The sequence below is a fragment of the Eptesicus fuscus genome, chromosome 3 (genome assembly GCF_027574615.1).
Source record: "Eptesicus fuscus isolate TK198812 chromosome 3, DD_ASM_mEF_20220401, whole genome shotgun sequence".
NCBI classification, from domain to species: domain Eukaryota; kingdom Metazoa; phylum Chordata; class Mammalia; order Chiroptera; family Vespertilionidae; genus Eptesicus; species Eptesicus fuscus.
Genome location: NC_072475.1, coordinates 53,873,502 through 53,891,884, shown reverse-complemented (window position 1 = coordinate 53,891,884; position 18,383 = coordinate 53,873,502). Strand labels below are relative to the sequence as shown.

General features: G+C 40.1%; 1 protein-coding gene across 1 annotated transcript in view; it reads right to left on the bottom strand.

Moving 5' to 3' along the window:
* UBXN7 (UBX domain protein 7) overlaps positions 1-18,383 on the bottom strand; it is an 80,283-nt gene that overhangs the window by 17,326 nt on the left and 44,574 nt on the right. Inside the window, exons 4-6 of the mRNA XM_054713881.1 lie at positions 12,255-12,320; positions 10,486-10,598; positions 2,127-2,273 (exon numbers count right to left, since the gene is read on the bottom strand). Of these exons, the coding sequence (XP_054569856.1) occupies positions 2,127-2,273; positions 10,486-10,598; positions 12,255-12,320 (326 nt within the window). The remainder of the gene's footprint in view (positions 1-2,126; positions 2,274-10,485; positions 10,599-12,254; positions 12,321-18,383) is intronic.

Genomic DNA, 18,383 nt, shown 5'->3' with positions numbered 1-18,383 from the left:
CTTTCCAGTTCAGAAGAGATATTGCTCTTTCTGATCAAGTTATCTGTCCACCTATATTATTCCAAACTCTATCATATACATCTTTTTTTTTTTTAAATATATTTTATTGATTTTCCACAGAGAGGAAGGAAGAGGGATAGAGAGCTAGAAACATCGATGAGAGAGAAACATCGACCAGCTGCCTCCTGCACACCCCCCACCGGGGATGTGCTCGCAACCAATGTACATGCCCTTGACCGGAATCGAACCTGGGACCCTTCAGTCCGCAGACCGACGACGCTCTATCCACTGAGCCAAACCGGTTTCGGCTATCATATACATCTTAATAAATCACTACATATTGAGATGATAAGCTTGAGTGGCTAGCATACTGCTAGTCAAAGAGATGCTCAATCAATAGCTGCGGAAGAGCCCAGCTGGTGTGGCTCAGCAATTGAGCATTGACCCAGAACCAACAGATCACTGATTCGAATCCTGGACAGGGCACATGGCCGGGTTGTGGGCTCTATCCCCAGTAGGGGGTGTGCAGGAGGCAGCTGAACGATGATGCTCCTCTCTCATTGATGTTTCTCTCTCTATCCCTCTCCCTTCCACTCTTGCTATTAAAAAAAAAAATCAATATAAACATATTAAAAAAAATAGTTGCAGAAGAAAAGTTTACCATTCAAAAAAATATTGAATTTAGAGAACCTGTAAAACATGAATGAATAAATTAATAACATTAACAGCGCCCTGACAGGTTTGGCTCAGTAGATAGAGCATCGGCCTGTGGACTGAAGGATCCCAGGTTCGATTCCAGTCAAGGGCATGTACCTTGGTTGCCGGCACATCCCCAGTAGGGGGTGTGCAGGAGGCAGCTGATCGATGTTTCTCTCGCATCAATGTTTCTAAACCTCTACCCTCTCCCTTCCTCTCTGTAAAAGAATCAATAAAAAATATATTTTTTAAAAATAAATAACATTAACAGCATATCTTACAGAGGAAAAAATTAAGTTCATTCAGATGTTTTTATTTTCTAAATTTTTCATAAAAAACAACAACAATTAACAAGATTATCTAACCTTAGCTTGGTAATTTACATAAAAAGAAAATAGAATCAGCAAGATTAAATGACAAGCCTAAGAAATATAAATAAAAAGTATAAAACTCAAGCTAAAATCCAATTCTTAGTCAAATGTTTTTCCATTACTCAAGATCTTCTACATTCACACTGTCAATTATAACAACCACTACAACACGTGCTATTGAAGTACTTGAAACGTGGCTGGTCTGAACTGAGCAGTTCTGTATGTATAAAATATACACACCACATCTTGGAAACTTCACACATACACAAAAATCAAAACATCTCATTAAGATTTTAATATTTGTTTGATATTAGATATATTGATTTTAAAACATTAAAATTAATTTCACCTGTTTCTTTTGACCTTTTAAAATGTGGCTACTAGAGCATTTTTAATTAAATATGTGGCTCACATTATATTCCTACTAGAGGCCCGGTGCACGAGATTCGTGCATTGGGGGTGAGGGGGGGGTTGTCCCTCAGCCGGGCCTGCGCCCTCTCTCAGTCCAGGACCCCTGAGGGATGTCTGGCTGCCGGCTTAGGCCCGACCCCCCTGGGGGCTCTCACAGTCTGGGACCCCTCGCTCCTTACCTCCCACCACTGCCACTGCACTCGCCAGCCATGAGCCTGGCTTCTGGCTGAGCAGCGCTCCCTCTGCAGGAGCACACTGACCACCAGGGGGCAGCTCCTGCATTGAGCATCTGGCCCCTGGTGGTCAGTGCACATCATAGCGACCAGTCGATTTGCATATTAGGGTTTTATTATATAGAATTGAATAGTATGGTTGAACACTCTATCAAGATATTTAAGGTCATCTGAGATATGAATATTATATAGTTACGCAGCTTGGTTCTTTCTTTCCTTCCCTCAAGAGTTCTTCATTGTTGCCCTAATTTTCCCTTGTCCTTACTATTTCAGCCATTATGTGTGGTTTTACACCTTTACATAGATCATCATTTAACTCAGTTACTAAAATTTTTACAGTTTATTACTGAATTCCTCCTTCTCAACATCCCATACTACAAAAGTAAAATGCTACTAAAACCTTAACTCTCCTCACCTGCCAGAAAATGAAATGTTCCCGGATAATATTCTTCACAGCATCATTGCTCCATACATCACGGTTGAGGCACTGGCATGCAAAGTCTTGTACATTTTGAATGTTTATCATCAGCCACTTATTCTGCATCTGCCCACACTCTTTGGCCTATGAGAGTAAAGTTATAGAACACCTGTTAGAAATAATTTCTCCTTGGTAACTGATATGTTTCAGAGTTCAGAAACTGTTATCTTTTCATTTAAATTCTACTAAGTTTTTCCCCTCAAGTATAACATCTAGAGTTTTTGGTATATATATATATATATATATATATATATATATATATAAAATTTACATTAATTTGCATAGATATATATAATTATACTGTCTATTTTCAAGCATTTTTCAAATTTAAATAAACTGTTATTGTCATAATGGCTGGACTTTTATTGTACATTTAAACATCTGAAAAAAATTATACAAACTTAAGGTCAAGTCACAAAATTCTATCACATTATCTCTTTCAACCCCTATTAGACATGTACTATTTTATAGGATCACCTTAAATATTTCTGTAAAAGTTGCTAAGGGTTTTTTTCTTAGGGTTGTTTTCCTAGGAGATTTCAAAAAATGAGATTATAGGATCAAAGAATGTTTCAGAATGATTTTTAAAAGACCCCCCCAATTTATAGCACAAATATTAATCATGAGTGTGTACTTTTTACCTAATAGTTCGTTGTCACCATAAAAACCTAAAAAGTTGCTGAATACAAAGATTGGCAGAAAAGCAAATGAGCAAGCAAATGCTTCCTTAAACCTTTGTATAGGAACAATGAAATGAAAGCCATAGTTTGGAGTAATTTTGTCTTGGAACAATATTATTTCCCATACCAGACTGACATAGATCTTCAATTAACTCAGATTAATAACAGTTGAAAAACACATCATTTTGGAGGTGTTGAACAATGTAAGACTATCTTCTGCTTTAAGAAGGTTTACACAGTCTTACAGATAACTGTTATCCTTTTTTTTTATATGGATCCTCCAGAAAAAATCATTTTCTAATATTTAATGTTGATTCCACAGGTGAAAACTCAAGTTCAAAAAGGAATCCCTGAGTTGAGCCAGAAAGCTGTATATAACTAGTCAAAAGCTTATTTTTAAAATACATAAATACTAGAGGCCTGGTGCACAAATTTCGGGGGTGGGGGGGGTGGTGTGTGTGTCCCTAGCCCAGCCTGCACCCTCTCCAATCTGGGACCCCTTGAGGGATGTCCGACTGCCCATTTAGGCCCGATCCCACCGGGCCTGCAGGGGAAGGCAGTTCATAGACCAGGGTATGCAGTTAATAGCCCAGGGTATGCAGTTCACCCCTAACTGTCCTCCCCTGCAGGCCTGATCGCCCCCAACTGCCCTCCCCTGCAGGCCTGGTCACCCCCCAACTGCTCTCCCCTGCAGGCCTGGTTTCCCCCCCCGAGCTGCCCTCCCCTGCAGGCCTGGTTGCCCCTAACTGCCCTCCCCTGCTGGCCTGGTTGCCCCTAACTGCTCTCTCCTGCTGGCCTGGTCGCCCCCAACTGCCCTCCCGTGTAGGCCTGATCGCCCACAACTGCCCTCCCCTGCTGGCCATCTTGTGTCCACATGGGTCAGCCATCTTGTGTGTTGGAGTGATGGTCAATTTGCATATTAGCTCTTTATTATATAGGATAATAAAATTATTCCTTACTCCTATAAAGTAATAGTGTTCAACTTACTTCCTTACCTATAGCATGCACACAGATTTGATAAATGAGTGATAAATGTATACTTATATACCTTAACTGAAGAAAAAGTATTTGAGAGGGGAAAATTTAACACACATTTCTATAACAGGGTAAATGTACATAAATCTGCCTAAAACTACAACACAGAGAAGAAAAAATAGTCAAGAGTTTAAAAATGATGGTTATTTGCTTTTGTTTTTAAAAATTCATTTATTCACATTTATGCTTTAATTCAAATTCAGTCTTTCAACAAATAAACTTACTGAGTACCTATCATGTTTCAGGTAGAGCTATAGATGCTGGAATTAGAGCAGTTACCAAAACACAAAAATCCCTGCCTTCATGAAGCATACATTGGAGAGAAACCTTATATCAATCAGTATAAGACACTAAATTACTGCTGGAAGGAAAAGGCCCAAAGACATGAATTTTATGCAAAGCAACAATGTTTAGAGGGAATATAAGAGAGTCTTACACAAATGATGAACTTTCCCTCTTGGAATCTATTAGATTGTTCAGAATCAACATTCAAAAGCCATTTTATGAAGACCCAAGGACAAGTGTGGCTACATCAAATAGAGACGTTTGTGATATGACTTATCTGTGACAAGGAGGAAACAGTGAGAGTATCTCTCCCAGTCCCAGACAGATCAGCAAAGTAAGAAAGATAAAGAAAAAGAATAGCCCTAGCTGGTTTGGCTCAGTGGATAGAGCATCGGCCTGCGGACTGAAGGGTCCCACGTCCAATTCAAGGGCACATGTCAGGGTTGTGGGCATGATCCCCAGTGGGGGGTTGTGCAGGAGGCAGCCGATCGGTGATTCTCTCTCATCATTGATGTTTCTTTCCCTCTCCCTTCCTCTCTGAAATCAATAAAAATATATTTTAAAAAAAGTACAAAGGAAAAGATATTTTATAATAATAGATATAAAGTCAAGAAGAAAATATATTAAAACTAGAGGCCCTCGCCGAAACCGGTTTGGCTCAGTGGATAGAGCGTTGGCCTGCGGAATCAAGGGTCCCAGGTTCGATTCCGGTCAAGGGCATATACCTTGGTTGCGTGCACATCCCCAGTAGGGGGTGTGCAAGAGGCAGCTGATCGATGTTTCTCTCTCATCGATGTTTCTAACTCTCTATCCCTCTCTCTTCCTCTCTGTAAAAAATCAATAAAATATATTAAAAAAAAAAAAAAAAACTAGAGGCCCGGTGCAGAAATTCGTGCACAGGGGTGTGTCCCTCAGCCCAGTCTGCACCCTCTCCAATCTGGGACCCCTCGAGGGATGTCCAACTGCCCGTTTAGGCCCGATCCCGGTAGAATCAGGCCTAAACGGGCAGTCGGACATCCCTCTCACAATCCAGGACTGCTGGCTCCCAACTACTCGCCTTCCTGCCTTCCTGATTGCCCCTAACCGCTTCTGCCCACCAGCTTGATCACACCCTAACCTGATCACTCCCCTGCCAGCCTAAATGATGCCTAACTGCTTCCCTGTCAGCCTGTTTGCCCCTAACTGCCCTCCCCTGCAGGCCTGGTCACCCCTAACGCCCTTCCCTGCAGGCTGGTCACCCCTAACTGCCCTCCCCTGCAGGCCTGGTCTCCCCCAACTGCTCTCCCCTGCAGGCCTGGGTCCCCCCCCCGCAACTGCCCTTCCCTGCAGGCCCGGTCACCCCCAACTTCCCTCCTCTGCCAGCCTGGTCACCCCTAACTTCCCTCCCCTGCAGGCTTGATAGCCCCCAACTGCCCTCCCTTGCAGGCCTCGTCCCTCCCAACTGCCCTCCCCTGCTGGCCTGATCCCTCCCAACTGCCCTCCCCTGCTGGCCATCTTGTGGTGGCCATCTTGTGTCCACATGGGGGCAGCCATCTTGTGTGTTGGAGTGATGGTCAATTTGCATATCATTCTTTTATTGGATAGGATAGGGGCCTGGTGCACGGGTGGGGGCTGGCTGGTTTGCCCTGAAGGGTGTCCCGGATCAGGTGGGGGTTCCCTTGGGGCGTGGGGCAGCCTGGGCGAGGGGCCTGTGGTGGTTTGCAGGCTGGCCACGCCCCCGGCGACCCAAGTAGAGGCCCTGGTATCTGGGATTTATTTATCTTCTATAACTGAAACTTTGTAGCCTTGAGCAGAGGCCAGGGCAGGCCAGGGCGGGCGGAAAGCTTGGCTTCCTCCATCATCAGGGCAACCCAAGCCTCCTGCTTGCTCTGTGGTCGCAGCCATCTTGGTTGGGTTAATTTGCATACTCGCTCCTGATTGGCTGGTGGGCATGGCTTGTGGGTGTAGCGGATGTACGGTCAATTTGCTTGTTTCTCTTTTATTAGTGTAGATATGCACAGTACTTTTTAATGGAAATTGTGATTTTATTCTCCCCCCCACTGGTTTGCTATATTTGCCAACTTTGAATAAAACTAAATATAAGCTATGTATAAAGTTTATTTTTTAAAAGTTTATCTTACATATTTTGTTACTGAATTGGTTCTTTATATTTTTAGCTAAAATATTTTTACTTACTAGCAGGACTTTTTTTGTGTGGCAATTATCAATCTTTTATTTTTTTTATTTTTTAATTTCTTCATTGATTAAGGTATTACATATGTGTCCTCATCCCCCCATTACTAGCAGGACTTTTAAAATTAACAAAGTATTCTTAGTAATTACAACTAGGTACATGTGAATTAAATGATAACAAATAAATATGCATTTATAATGAAAATAAGGACTATTATGGAAATTGTTCTGATTCTTTCGGTACCATATACTCCAGATTATGCCATTCAATCATTTAAGAAAGATTTATTGAGGGCCAATTATGTGCCCAAAGCTCTTCTAGGCATTGAATACAATGACAAATAAAACAAAGTTCCTGTGTTCATGGAACTTACAAGCTACATGTTCCCTTGCCTAGGTAAGATCATTCATCCTAAGTGGGTCACTCAGCTACAGCTATACTGATTTCCTTGGCTGTACCAGAAATATACCCTAGTTCCTTTCAGCCTAACTATCTACTGTTCCTCCTGACGTTCCTATGGTCCACATTCCTTCACTTCACTTAGGTTTCTGCTCAAATCTCATCCTTCAGAATCTTCCTTGATCTTCCTATCTAAAACAGTCTTCTCTCCTCACAATTACAAACATATGTGAAACCTATGAAATCAACCCTGCTTTTAATTTTGCTTAAGTATACATGCATCTTAGTGGCTCTAAACAACAAAAAATTGCCCTCTTTTTCCCTTATTCTATTTTATTTTTTAAAATATATTTTTATTGATTTCAGAGGGGAAGGGTGAGGGAGAAAGAGATAGAAACATCAATAATGAAAGAGAATCATTGATCAGTGGCCCTCCTGTACACCCCACACTGGGGATCCAGCCCGAAACGTGGGCATGTGCCTTGACTGGGAATCAAACCGTGACCTCCTGGTTCATAGGTCGATGATCAACCACTGAGCCACGCCGACTGGGTCTCTTATTCTATTTTAGTTTATTTTCTCCCACTACATACTATAACCTAAAGGTACACCCTATCTCTCTATACTGTATATACATACACACACACAAAAACATGTTTTACATATATGTATATACATTTGATTTTTATTTGTTTATAGTCTGTTTCTCCCTCTTTTTTATAAACCTTTTATGGCAAGGACTTTGTGTAATTTGCACTATCTCCCAGGGGCAGAAACTGCTTATAGGTACCAGATATCGATTTTCTTCTAAGCACCTGGATTTCCTAGTGTCCCTTGCTGTAGGTGTAAGCATATTACCAAGTTCTGGTCAATGGGATGTGAGCAGAAGTGATGTATACAACTTCTAGGTTGTGCCTTTAAAGGAAAAAGGTACACCCTTCTCAGCCCCCTCCCTCCTTCATTCTGGCTAGAAAGCAAACATGGTGGTAAGCCACCTTGAATCATGTAGACAAAGGCAAGCAAGACCTAGGAAATAGAAAAAAAAAAAGACAAAGAAAACTTGTGCTAATAACTTCCCTAATAGCCTGGACTTCTATATCTTGTTTAAGCTACTATTTTTTTTCTTCCTGGTCTCTCTCACATACAGTAAAATCTATCCCAACAAATATAATCCCTATTACATAGAACAAGGCCTTACAAAAGGAGGCCTCGATAAATATTAAATGAACAAGTAAATTAATCAGTCTCTTCAGAACCCTTGAATATGGTCTACCTCTAGTTACACTAAGACAGTCTAGTTTCTAAACCTGTAAAACTATGGCTCAGAGCTACATCTAATATTGTGCCCAAACCTATGGGCCCTGCCTGAGCAACCAAAGAGAGTCCATATAATTTTTAACATTCACCTCTCTAAACATCAATGACTTAATTTTGCATATGACCTCCCTAATTTATATAAAACTAATAGATATATCATTAATTATAATGAAATGCCTATTTTTTCTGGGAGTGTTAATATCATTTAAAGATTCATTAATGATAAAGTTTAGTATTAGTGAAAATATGAATAGATTATTGCAAACAATGCAGGTCATGAAATACAAAGAAAAAAGGTGATGTAACTTTAAAAAAATGAACAAAAAATCAGACAGTAATTTCAAAAAAGATTCACAGTTTACTTCAATGAGTCCAAAGTGACAAGATTAAATCAAGCACAGAGTTATTTGTTAAACCCTAGAGCAACTCAAAAGCTAATGAAAAGGAAAACATGTCAAAACAAACTCAGATCATTTTTGTCTTTCACACTGCTGCTACTCTCTCTCAGTGGCTATATTATCACCAGAACATTAGAAAGGATAGGCAGACAAGCACCTGGAACACTAGAAAGTATAGGCAGCTACCATGTTAAGATCATGAGGGAAGGATGAAGAAAACTGAGAAGGTATCTAACCTGACATATTTGAGCTGATAAACACCAAAGACTCCCTCAACTCTAGACTTTTTTACGTGACAAAAAGAAATCGTTTTTTTTTAAATCCTCACCAGAGGATATTTTTCCTTTTTTTTTTTTTTTTTTTTAAGAGAGAGAGTATAAGAGAGAGAGAAATATGGATGTGAGAGAAACACATCGATTGGCTGCCTTGAGGGCCTGGGCCAGTGGGAGCCTATAACCAAGGTACATGCCCTTTACCAGAATCAAACCCAGGACACTTTGGTCCGCAGACACTCTATCCACTGAGCCAAACCAGCTAGGGCAAGAAACCCTTTAAAAAAAAAAAATGTTTTGATTTCAGAGAGGGAGAGAGAGAGAGAGAAACATCAATGATGAGAATAATCTATTGGCTGCCTCCTGCACCGCTCCTCACACCCCCACTGGGGGTTGAGCCTGCAACCTGGGCATGTGTCCTGACCAGAAATCAAACTGTGACCTCCTGATTCATGGGTTGACGCTTAACCACTAGGCTACACCAGCTGGGCAAAAGAAACCTTTGTTTGGTCAAATCACCATCATTTGGATCTTCTGTTACATGCAGCCAAACACTTTCAGGTTTTCCAATTCAAAAAATTAAAACTGAAGAGCAAGCTTATGGTTAAATTTCTTACCCTAAATACTTAATTTAGGCTAGTGTAAGAGTATGTCAAGGAAAACAAAACAAAACATTTTTTAAACAATCATAATTCACTTTCAAATATGTAGCTGTAGCTACCAACATCATTTTTATGGTTATTGTTTGGCCTACTTTGTTCTAACAGATAAGACTTAATCTTAAATGTAATTGATTTACATCAATGCAAATGCCATTCTAATGCAAAAGAGCATTAACAAGCTACTTAATACACAAAAGCGAGCTGTTTGAACACCTCAACAGAAGAATATTTAAAATCCTAACTAAATTCAGTCATTTAACAAATACTAGGTCCTATTAAATGCCAGAGACTAGGTCCCAAGATTTACCAAAATAAAAAGATGCACATTCTCCCTGCCCTTATTAAGCTTATAATTCAGCAAATAATCAAATAAACTTGCTCTGGGAAGTTTTTCTTTGGAATTAACCAAGTTAAAGCCAAGAAGTAAGTCAGAATGTATTCTGCAACTACAGAGATATTCTTTTAAAATACACTGCCCTAGCTGGTTTGGCTCAGTGGATAGAGTATCGGCCATCGGACTGAAGGGTACTGGGTTCGATCCAGTCAAGGGCACATTCCCAGGTTGTGGGCTTGACCTCCAGTAGGAGTTGTGCAGGAGGCAGCCAATCAATGATTCTCTCTCATCATTGATGTTTCTATCTCTCTTTCCCCTCTCCCTTCCTCTCTAAAATCAATAAAAATGTATTTTAAAAAAATACACTAAGAACCCCCTAGAAATGTGGGCAAAAGATACCTACAAACAATTCACAAATAGCCAACAAACACATGTACACTATTCTCAGTAGTAATCAAAGATATGTAAACTGTAAAAAAGTAAGATAATAAAAGAACTATCAAAATGGCAGATTCTAAAATGATACCACACAGGCTAATAAAATGCTTTCATCAAGCAATCTCATATACTGCTGGTACAAATATAAATTAATGTAACCTTTTAGGTATCTCTCATGTCATACTTATTAGGATGCCAATTCTCTATACAGTATACTGAAAACTTTTTTTTCTCTTAGAAAAAAAATGACATTGAAAATGCAGAAGAATTCATAGCTAAAGCTTAGAATTTCCAACTACTTACTGTTTCAAAGCTGCCCTTATGCATCAAATCAATGGGTGGCCGGAATAGATCTGCCAGGGTAGTTAATTTCTTATCTATGGCTCCTCCATTTCTTAACTCTTGTTCTTGCCGAACTGAAACACAGAAGGATGAGAAAGTTTCAACTAACCATAAAAGGAATAAATCTAACAATATAAAAACCATGTATCAATTGCAAGAATTACTGAACAATGTGCTTGACCTCAAATTGCAATTATTAAATGCTAATTCTGAAAAAAAATACAAAGCGAGGTAGGAAGGGAATTTTAAAACTTGGTGGTGGCTTTCTCCCCAAAGATAAGGATAAAAGTAGAAATTTATATTAGTTTCACAATCAAAGTATTTCCTTCACATATTGAAAAATAACTTTATTACAGGAGAAAACTTTCAACTCCATTTATCTAGTTCTAAAAGTGATCTTAATGTACCTGTAGTTTCCAGCTGTATTCCCAATCCTCAAAGTCTCTGGCAATAGTAAGAATGACCACTGCTATCACCTTCTCCTGGCAGGGCACAGGAGTCCCTGCAAGACCTGAGTCAGTCTGGGTTCCCCTTCAACACTCTCCAAAGTTACAAGACCTACTTGTGCTCCAATGAGCTCATTATAAATCAACTACAAAATCAAACATGGTCCAAGAATTTCTCAAATATTCCCTCAAACGTAACTGTCCTTTTCTTTAGTTTCATTGCTAAATCAGTACTAATTCCTCTAAAAGTTTAAGGTCAAGACTCTCATTCTAACTTATTCCACAGAAATATATAAACCTATTCTAAACAACTGTAGCCAAAATGTTAATACTCGCTGCTTTGGGTGGGGCTTTTTCTTCTATTTTTCAATTCCCCATTGTGTTCACTGACAGATACTAGGATCTGGAGGGTAATCAGTTTTTTATTATAGTCAGTATTTGCGTACTCATTCAAAAGCTCATTAAGTTTGTAAATTAACTAATTTTTTTACATTATCTCCATCTCTTATTATTCCATCACCGAATAGGTTAAAATTTAAAACAAATCAGTCTGGAAGAATTAATAACAATCACAGACTGAATTCATAATTTTACTTTTAAAATAAGGTGATTCTTCAAAGTAATTAGACCTCATATTAATCTTTTTCTTTTTAAGAAAAAGTATATAGCCTATATACTATATATTTGCCAGTGGTCGGCAAACTCATTAGTCAACAGAGCCAAATATCAACAGTACAACGATTGAAATTTCTTTTGAGAGCCCAATTTTTTAAACTTAAACCTCTGCTAATGCCACTTCAAAATAGACTTGCCCAGGCCGTGGTATTTTGTGGAAGAGCCACACTCAAGGGGCCAAAGAGCCGCATGTGGCTCACGAGCCACAGTTTGCCGACCACCAGCCTAGCAAGTTTGGCTCAGTGGATAAAGTGTCAGCCTGCGAACTGAAGGGTCCTTGGTTCGATTCTGGTCAAGGGCATATGCCTGGGTTTCGGACTCGATCCCCAGTAGGGGGCATGCAGGAGGCAGCCAATCAAAGATTCTCTCTCATCATTGATGTTTTCATCTCTCTCTCTCCCTAAAATTAAAAAAAAAAAAAAAAAAAGAAGTATATAAATGAAACTAAGAACTCGACCTGTTAGGGAGTGTATAGGAACTTTTCCACTTTGTGGTTTTATGCGTGGGAGAGAGAGGGAAAAGGAAAGGAGGGGAAGACAAGGAGAGAGAGACAGAGAGACAGACAGACAGACAGACAGAGGGAGGATAAACTGATTCATAGATACCTACTAGTTTCAGTTTGAAAATCCCGAAAACCATCAAATATTGAACGTGCAGGCCGCCGTCTTTTAGGAGCTTTAAGGGGTAAAAACAGAATTATACAAAAATTTAAACATTAATTTTGAAACAATTCTAAAAACTTCCTTATCTATAAGTATTGGTTTTAAAACATTCATAGATTCACAATGGTGCCCCCCTTAAAAAAAAAAATGAAGTGTTTTAAAAACCTTCAAATAATTCATACATAATTAACTCAACCATCTTCAGCCCAATGATTTTGTTTTACAAATGAGAAAATTAAGGTCCTGTTAAAGAGACTTGACCAAACCTGTGTAAAAGACAAGAAGATTTTGAGGATGATTCCCCATGGAAATGAAGCTGCAAATGTTGCCAATATCTAATTCAGGTTAGCCTAAGGCAGTGATTTTCAACCAGTGTGCCACAAGAATTTTTAAAATATGCAATGCTTATTTAATTTAGTGAGGGGCACTGACCTCTTTTCCCTTAGACTGTCAAGTGACAACAATAGCCCTAGCCCGTTATGCTCAGCAGAGTGCTGGCCCTTGGACTGAAGGATCTCAGGTTTGATTCCAGGCAGGGGCATGTACCTCCGTTGCAGGCTTGACCCCAGCACTGTTTGGGATTGTGTGGGAGGTAACCAATCTATGTATCTCTCTCTTATCCATTTTTTTCCCTCTGGCTCTCCCCCCCGCCCTTCCACTCTCTCTAAAAAAAAATAAAAATAAAAAAAACCAATGGAAAAAATATCCTCAGGTGAAAATTACCAAAAAAAAAAAAAAAGACAACAGCCCACCCAGTGTGGCTCAGTGGTTGAGTGTCAACCTATGAACCAGGAGGTCACAATTCGATTCCCCATCAGGGCACACGCTCAATCCCCAGTAGAGGTCGTGCAGGAGGCAGCCAATCAATGATTCTCTCTCATCACTGATGTTTCTATCTCTACCTCTCCTTTCCTTTCTGAAATCAGTAAAAATATATTTAAAACAAACAAAAAAATGACAATAGCCAACAAAACAATAGCCATCCAGTGTGAATCAAACTATACCTATTTTTTTGTCAGATTGGCAAAAAATATATTTTTTGCCACACCACAGAATTTTAGTAACCAGTTTATGTGTGCCATAAGATAAACAAGGTTGAAAATTGCTGGCCTAAGGCAGTGGTCGGCAAACTCATTAGTCAACAGAGCCAAATATCAACAGTACAATGATTGAAATTTCTTTTGAGAGCCAAATTTTTAAAACTTAAACTTCTTCTAACGCCACTTCTTCAAAATAGACTCGCCCAGGCCGTGGTATTTTGTGGAAGAGCCACACTCAAGGGGCCAAAGAGCCGCATGTGGCTCGCAAGCCGCAGTTTGCCGACCACTGGCCTGAGGGATCTGACTACCCTTTGGTATAACACTTGAGTAACTAAGTTCTAAATAATAATACTTGAAAACTACTTAGTAAATGGATATACATGTAAAATTATAAATACCAAAAAACATTTTTAATTTTGGAAGAAAATTTTTTTCCCACAGTTACACAATGATTTAGTAACAGAAAAGCAAATAGAACCATCTTCTGATACCTCTGTACAGTGCCTATTACCCAATCCTGAAGTATTTTACAGGTGAAGTCTAAAAAGCAATAGTCAAAATGTTATCTTCCTATACGTGTTCTCAAACCTAAAAAAAAAATGCCAGATCATTTGTATACATTACAATAAATAAGGACATTTAAATGACTCTCTCAATATGGGTAATAGTCACTGTTGGCTTATCGCATTCCTGGCCAACATGTAACCAGAACAATGTTCCATGTTAATTAATGATGATTAATAGTAAGATTAGATAGAAAGTATAAAAGTTCCCCATCTCATGTCAAAGCTTCTTTCCCAACAACCTGTGTTTGCTATCATATAGGATAATTCTAAGAACTATTGAGAAATAAACAAACAAAACAAACATACAGAACCACACATTAAAAATCTCATTTTCCTTTAAAGCATTATTGGGCTGTGTATCATTTATGCACATACACATATCAGTATTTTTATTTAAAAAGCACCATATCTCGCCCTAGCCGGTTTGGCTCCGTGGACAGTGTTAGTCTTTGGACCAAAGAGTCAAGGACACATACCTTGACCGGGGCCCTGGTCGGGATGCGTGCAGGAGGCAACCAATCAACGTGTTTCTCTCACATCAATGTTTCTCTCTGTCTTTCCCCCTCCTCTTACAAAAAATAAAATAAAATAAAAAAATCAATATCCTCAGGTGAGGATTAACAAAACAAAATAAGGACAGTATCTCTAGCAAAGGGATTTGGTTAAAAAAAAAAAAAAAGTAACTTTCATGTTTTAGTTTTGTATTAAAACTTTTAATTTAAATTGAATTTTAGTTGCATTACATTTATTTAAATTGAATTTTTAAAAATTTAAATATTGCGCCGAAACCGGTTTGGCTCAGTGGATAGAGCGTCGGCCTGCGGACTCGAGGGTCCCAGGTTCGATTCCGATCAGGGGCATGTACCTTGGTTGCGGGCACATCCCTGGTGTGGGGTGTGCAGGAGGCAGCTGATCGATGTTTCTCTCTCATCGATGTTTCTAACTCTCTATCCCTCTCTCTTCCTCTCTGTACAAAATCAATAAAATATATTTTTTTAAAAAAAATTTAAATATTGCATTATTTTTCCCTCCCTCCCTTAATTAATAAAGAATCAAGGAATGTCATTCTTTTCCATCTTGAAACTATTTTTGATCAAGAGTTCCTATGTCAAATATATGTTTCTAGCAGGAATAATCTCTCAAGAATGCCTTCTTAAAACTCATTATCAGATACATTTTAAGCATAATTAAGGAAGTAAGAGTATCTTAGGATAAGACAGAATAACTACCTAATGTAGCATCCTACTATTGGTAAGGTAGTACATGAAGGTAGTTTTCTTCTACTTTTAAATTGCCAAAAGCAGCCCGGTCAATATTCTACGCATTTTCTCTGTCTCTCTGTCTCTCTGTCTCTCTGTCTCTCTCTCTCTCTCTCTCTCACAGCCTCCTTCCCTTCCCTCCCACTCTCTCTTTTTCCCCTATACCACCCACCCTCAATTTAGCCCTTCTCTTTCAGGCTCTAGATCTCCTAGTTCTCATTATGAGGGATTCTCACTAGTTCCTCTTATTGCTAGTTTTCTACCCAACCCCTTTTATTTCTTAGGTTATCTCATAACCTGTTTCCCCCTTATTTATCCTAAGTCTAACCAAGAACCTCCCAAGGCCACAATAACTCTAGCTCTACAACCATTACTCCTGCCTGCCTCTTCAGTACAAGGTTTCCTGGCTCTTCCAGACCATCTGCTATAAAGTAAACATCAGTCCTATGTACTCTCACTCTGCTGCCTACATAATGGGAGTGCTGGTCACTGAGGCTAAAGAGACTAACCTACAAAGAGCTAAAAGGAGCTTCATATTTAGGAGAGTGGGGCAGGTGAAGAAAAAAATTTAGTGAGAAGAGTGAACTGTTTCACATTTTCACAAATCTGTTAATAACTGCTTATTCTATTCTACAATCTGCTGCTATTCCTTTAAATTATATGAAGAAAATTAAAATTCAACCTTGCATAGACATGTAATTGTAAAGAGGACTATTTTAATAGTGCACCAAAATTCAACCAGTGGTTGCAATTTAGAATCTGATTATCTTGTTAATGAACTTTTCATATTCTGCTCCATTAAAGTCCATAGGCCTATGGAGTAGGCAGTCTCTAAGACTGCTCCCAATTATCTCTATCTCCTCATAGTCATAACCTGTGTGTGGATATCCTGAGATGAGCAGGATCGAATAGAATGTGGCAGAGGTATGTCACTTCCAATATTAGATTTAAAAAGATAATGGTGGCTTCCATCTTGGGAAGCCCTCTCTGGCTTTCTCATTTGTTCTTTGGTAGGGATCTGTTATCTCCAACCAACCAACAGCCACATGAGTGGACTCAGAAAGAGAGATCTTCCTCTATTCAAGCTATGAGATGAGTGTAGCCCTATCTGATACCTTGATTATACCCTTGTGAAAGACCCTAACCAAAGGCACCTGGCTAAGATACACCTGGATTCCTAACCCACAGAAACTAAGAAATAACAAACGTTTGTTGTTTCAGAATGCTAAATTGTGGAACAATTTATTACACAGCATTAGATATCTAATCTCTCTATATACATATGCAATCCAATGGGAGTACATCTTTTGCCTATGTACAGTTTTATATCATCACTAGAGGCCCGGTGCACAAAATTTGAGCACATGGGGGCGGGGGTCCCCCTCAGCCCAACCTGCACCCTCTCCAACCCAAGACCCCTTGGGGGATGTCAGACTGCCGGCAGTCAGACATCCCCTCATAATCCTGGACCGCTAGCTCCTAATAGCTCACCTGGCTGCCTGCCTGGTCGCCCCTAACTGCTCCCCCCTGCAGGCCTGATTGCTCCTAAATGCCCCCGCCCCCCGCCGGCCTAGTTGCTCCTAACTGCCACCCCTGCCGGCCTGGTCGCCCCCACCTGTCCCTCTCTGCCGTCCTGGTTGCCCCCAACTGCACCTCCCCCCCCCGGCCTGGTCACCAGTAACTGCCCCCCCACCGGCCTGGTTGCCTCTAACTGCCCCCCCCTGCTGGCCTGGTCCCTCCCACTGCCCCCCCCCCCCGCCAGCCTGGTCACCCCTCGCGCCCCACCTTCCCCCCCCTGCCGCCAGCCTGGTCGCCCCATGAAGCCTGCTGTTCAGTCGTTTGGTCGTCCCTCACTAACCCCCCTGCTGGTCTGGTCGTCGGTAGCCATCTTGTGAGGGTGTGGGGGTTAATTTGCATATTACCACTTTATTATATCAAATGTATTGATCTTTTGGAATTATCTATTCAGTCCTAACCAGTTTGGCTCAGTGGATAAGAGTGTCGGCCTATGGACCGAAGGGTCCCAGGTTCGATTCTGGTCAAGGGCACGTACCTTGGTTACAGGCTCCTCCCCAGCCTGGGCCCTAGTCAGGGCTCATGCAGGAGGCAAGTAATCAATGTGCTTCTCTCACATCGATCTTTCTCTCTGTCTTAACCTCTCTCTAAAAATCAATGAAAAAATATCCTCAAGTGAGGATTAACAAAAAATTAAAAATATGTTCACTGAGTTATGCAAACAATTCAAATATTAAACATTTCATTACACAATATTTTAAAAATCACCAATAATCTCATCAGAAAGTCTTTAAAAAGTGAGGCACACCCTGGCTGGTTTTGCTCAATGGATAGAGCGTCAGCCTGCGGACTGAAGTGTCCCAGGTTCGATTCCGGCCAAGGGCACATGCCTGGGTTGCAGGGCTCGATCCCCAGTAAGGGGCATGCAGGAGGCAGCCAATCAGTGATTCTTGCTCATCATTGATGTTTCTCTCTCTCTCTCCCTCTCCCTTCCTCTCTAAAATCAATAAAATATATATTTTTTAAAAAAGTGAGGCACTATTAGGCTCACAATCATGGATATAAACTTCCTAAATTCCAATTTCTGACTGAAAACTTTTTTAAAAAATCCTCAACTGAGGATATTTTTTCCACTGATCTTTAGAGAAAGAGTGGAAAAGAAGGAGGAGGAGGAGGGGGAAGGGGGGGGGGTGGGGGGGGAGAGAGAGAGAGAGAAACATCAACGTGAGAGAGTCATATTGATTGGTTGTCTCCCACACATGTTCCAACTGGGGCTGGGGATCAAACTTGCAACCAAGAGACATGTCCTTCATCAGAAATTAAACCCAAGACTCTTTGGACTAACGCTCTAACCACTGAACAAACCGGCCAGGGCTCTGCTTAAAGCTTTTTTTTAAAAAAAAAAATCACTGGTAACAAATAATATCAGTTGTTTGCCTTGAAGCAATAACAGGCTTTGTTCATATTTTAAAAAATGTCTGTCCAATATCTAAATCTAAATAACCATAGTCTGTACAAAGGAAAAACAAACAAAAACAAATGGACTATATCAAACTAAAAAGGTTTTGCACAGCAAAGGAAACCATCAACAAAACAAAAAGACAACCTACTAAATGGGAGAAGCTATTTGTCAATGCTACATCTGATAAGGGGTTAATATCCAAAATTTATGAAGGACTCATGTAACTCAACACCA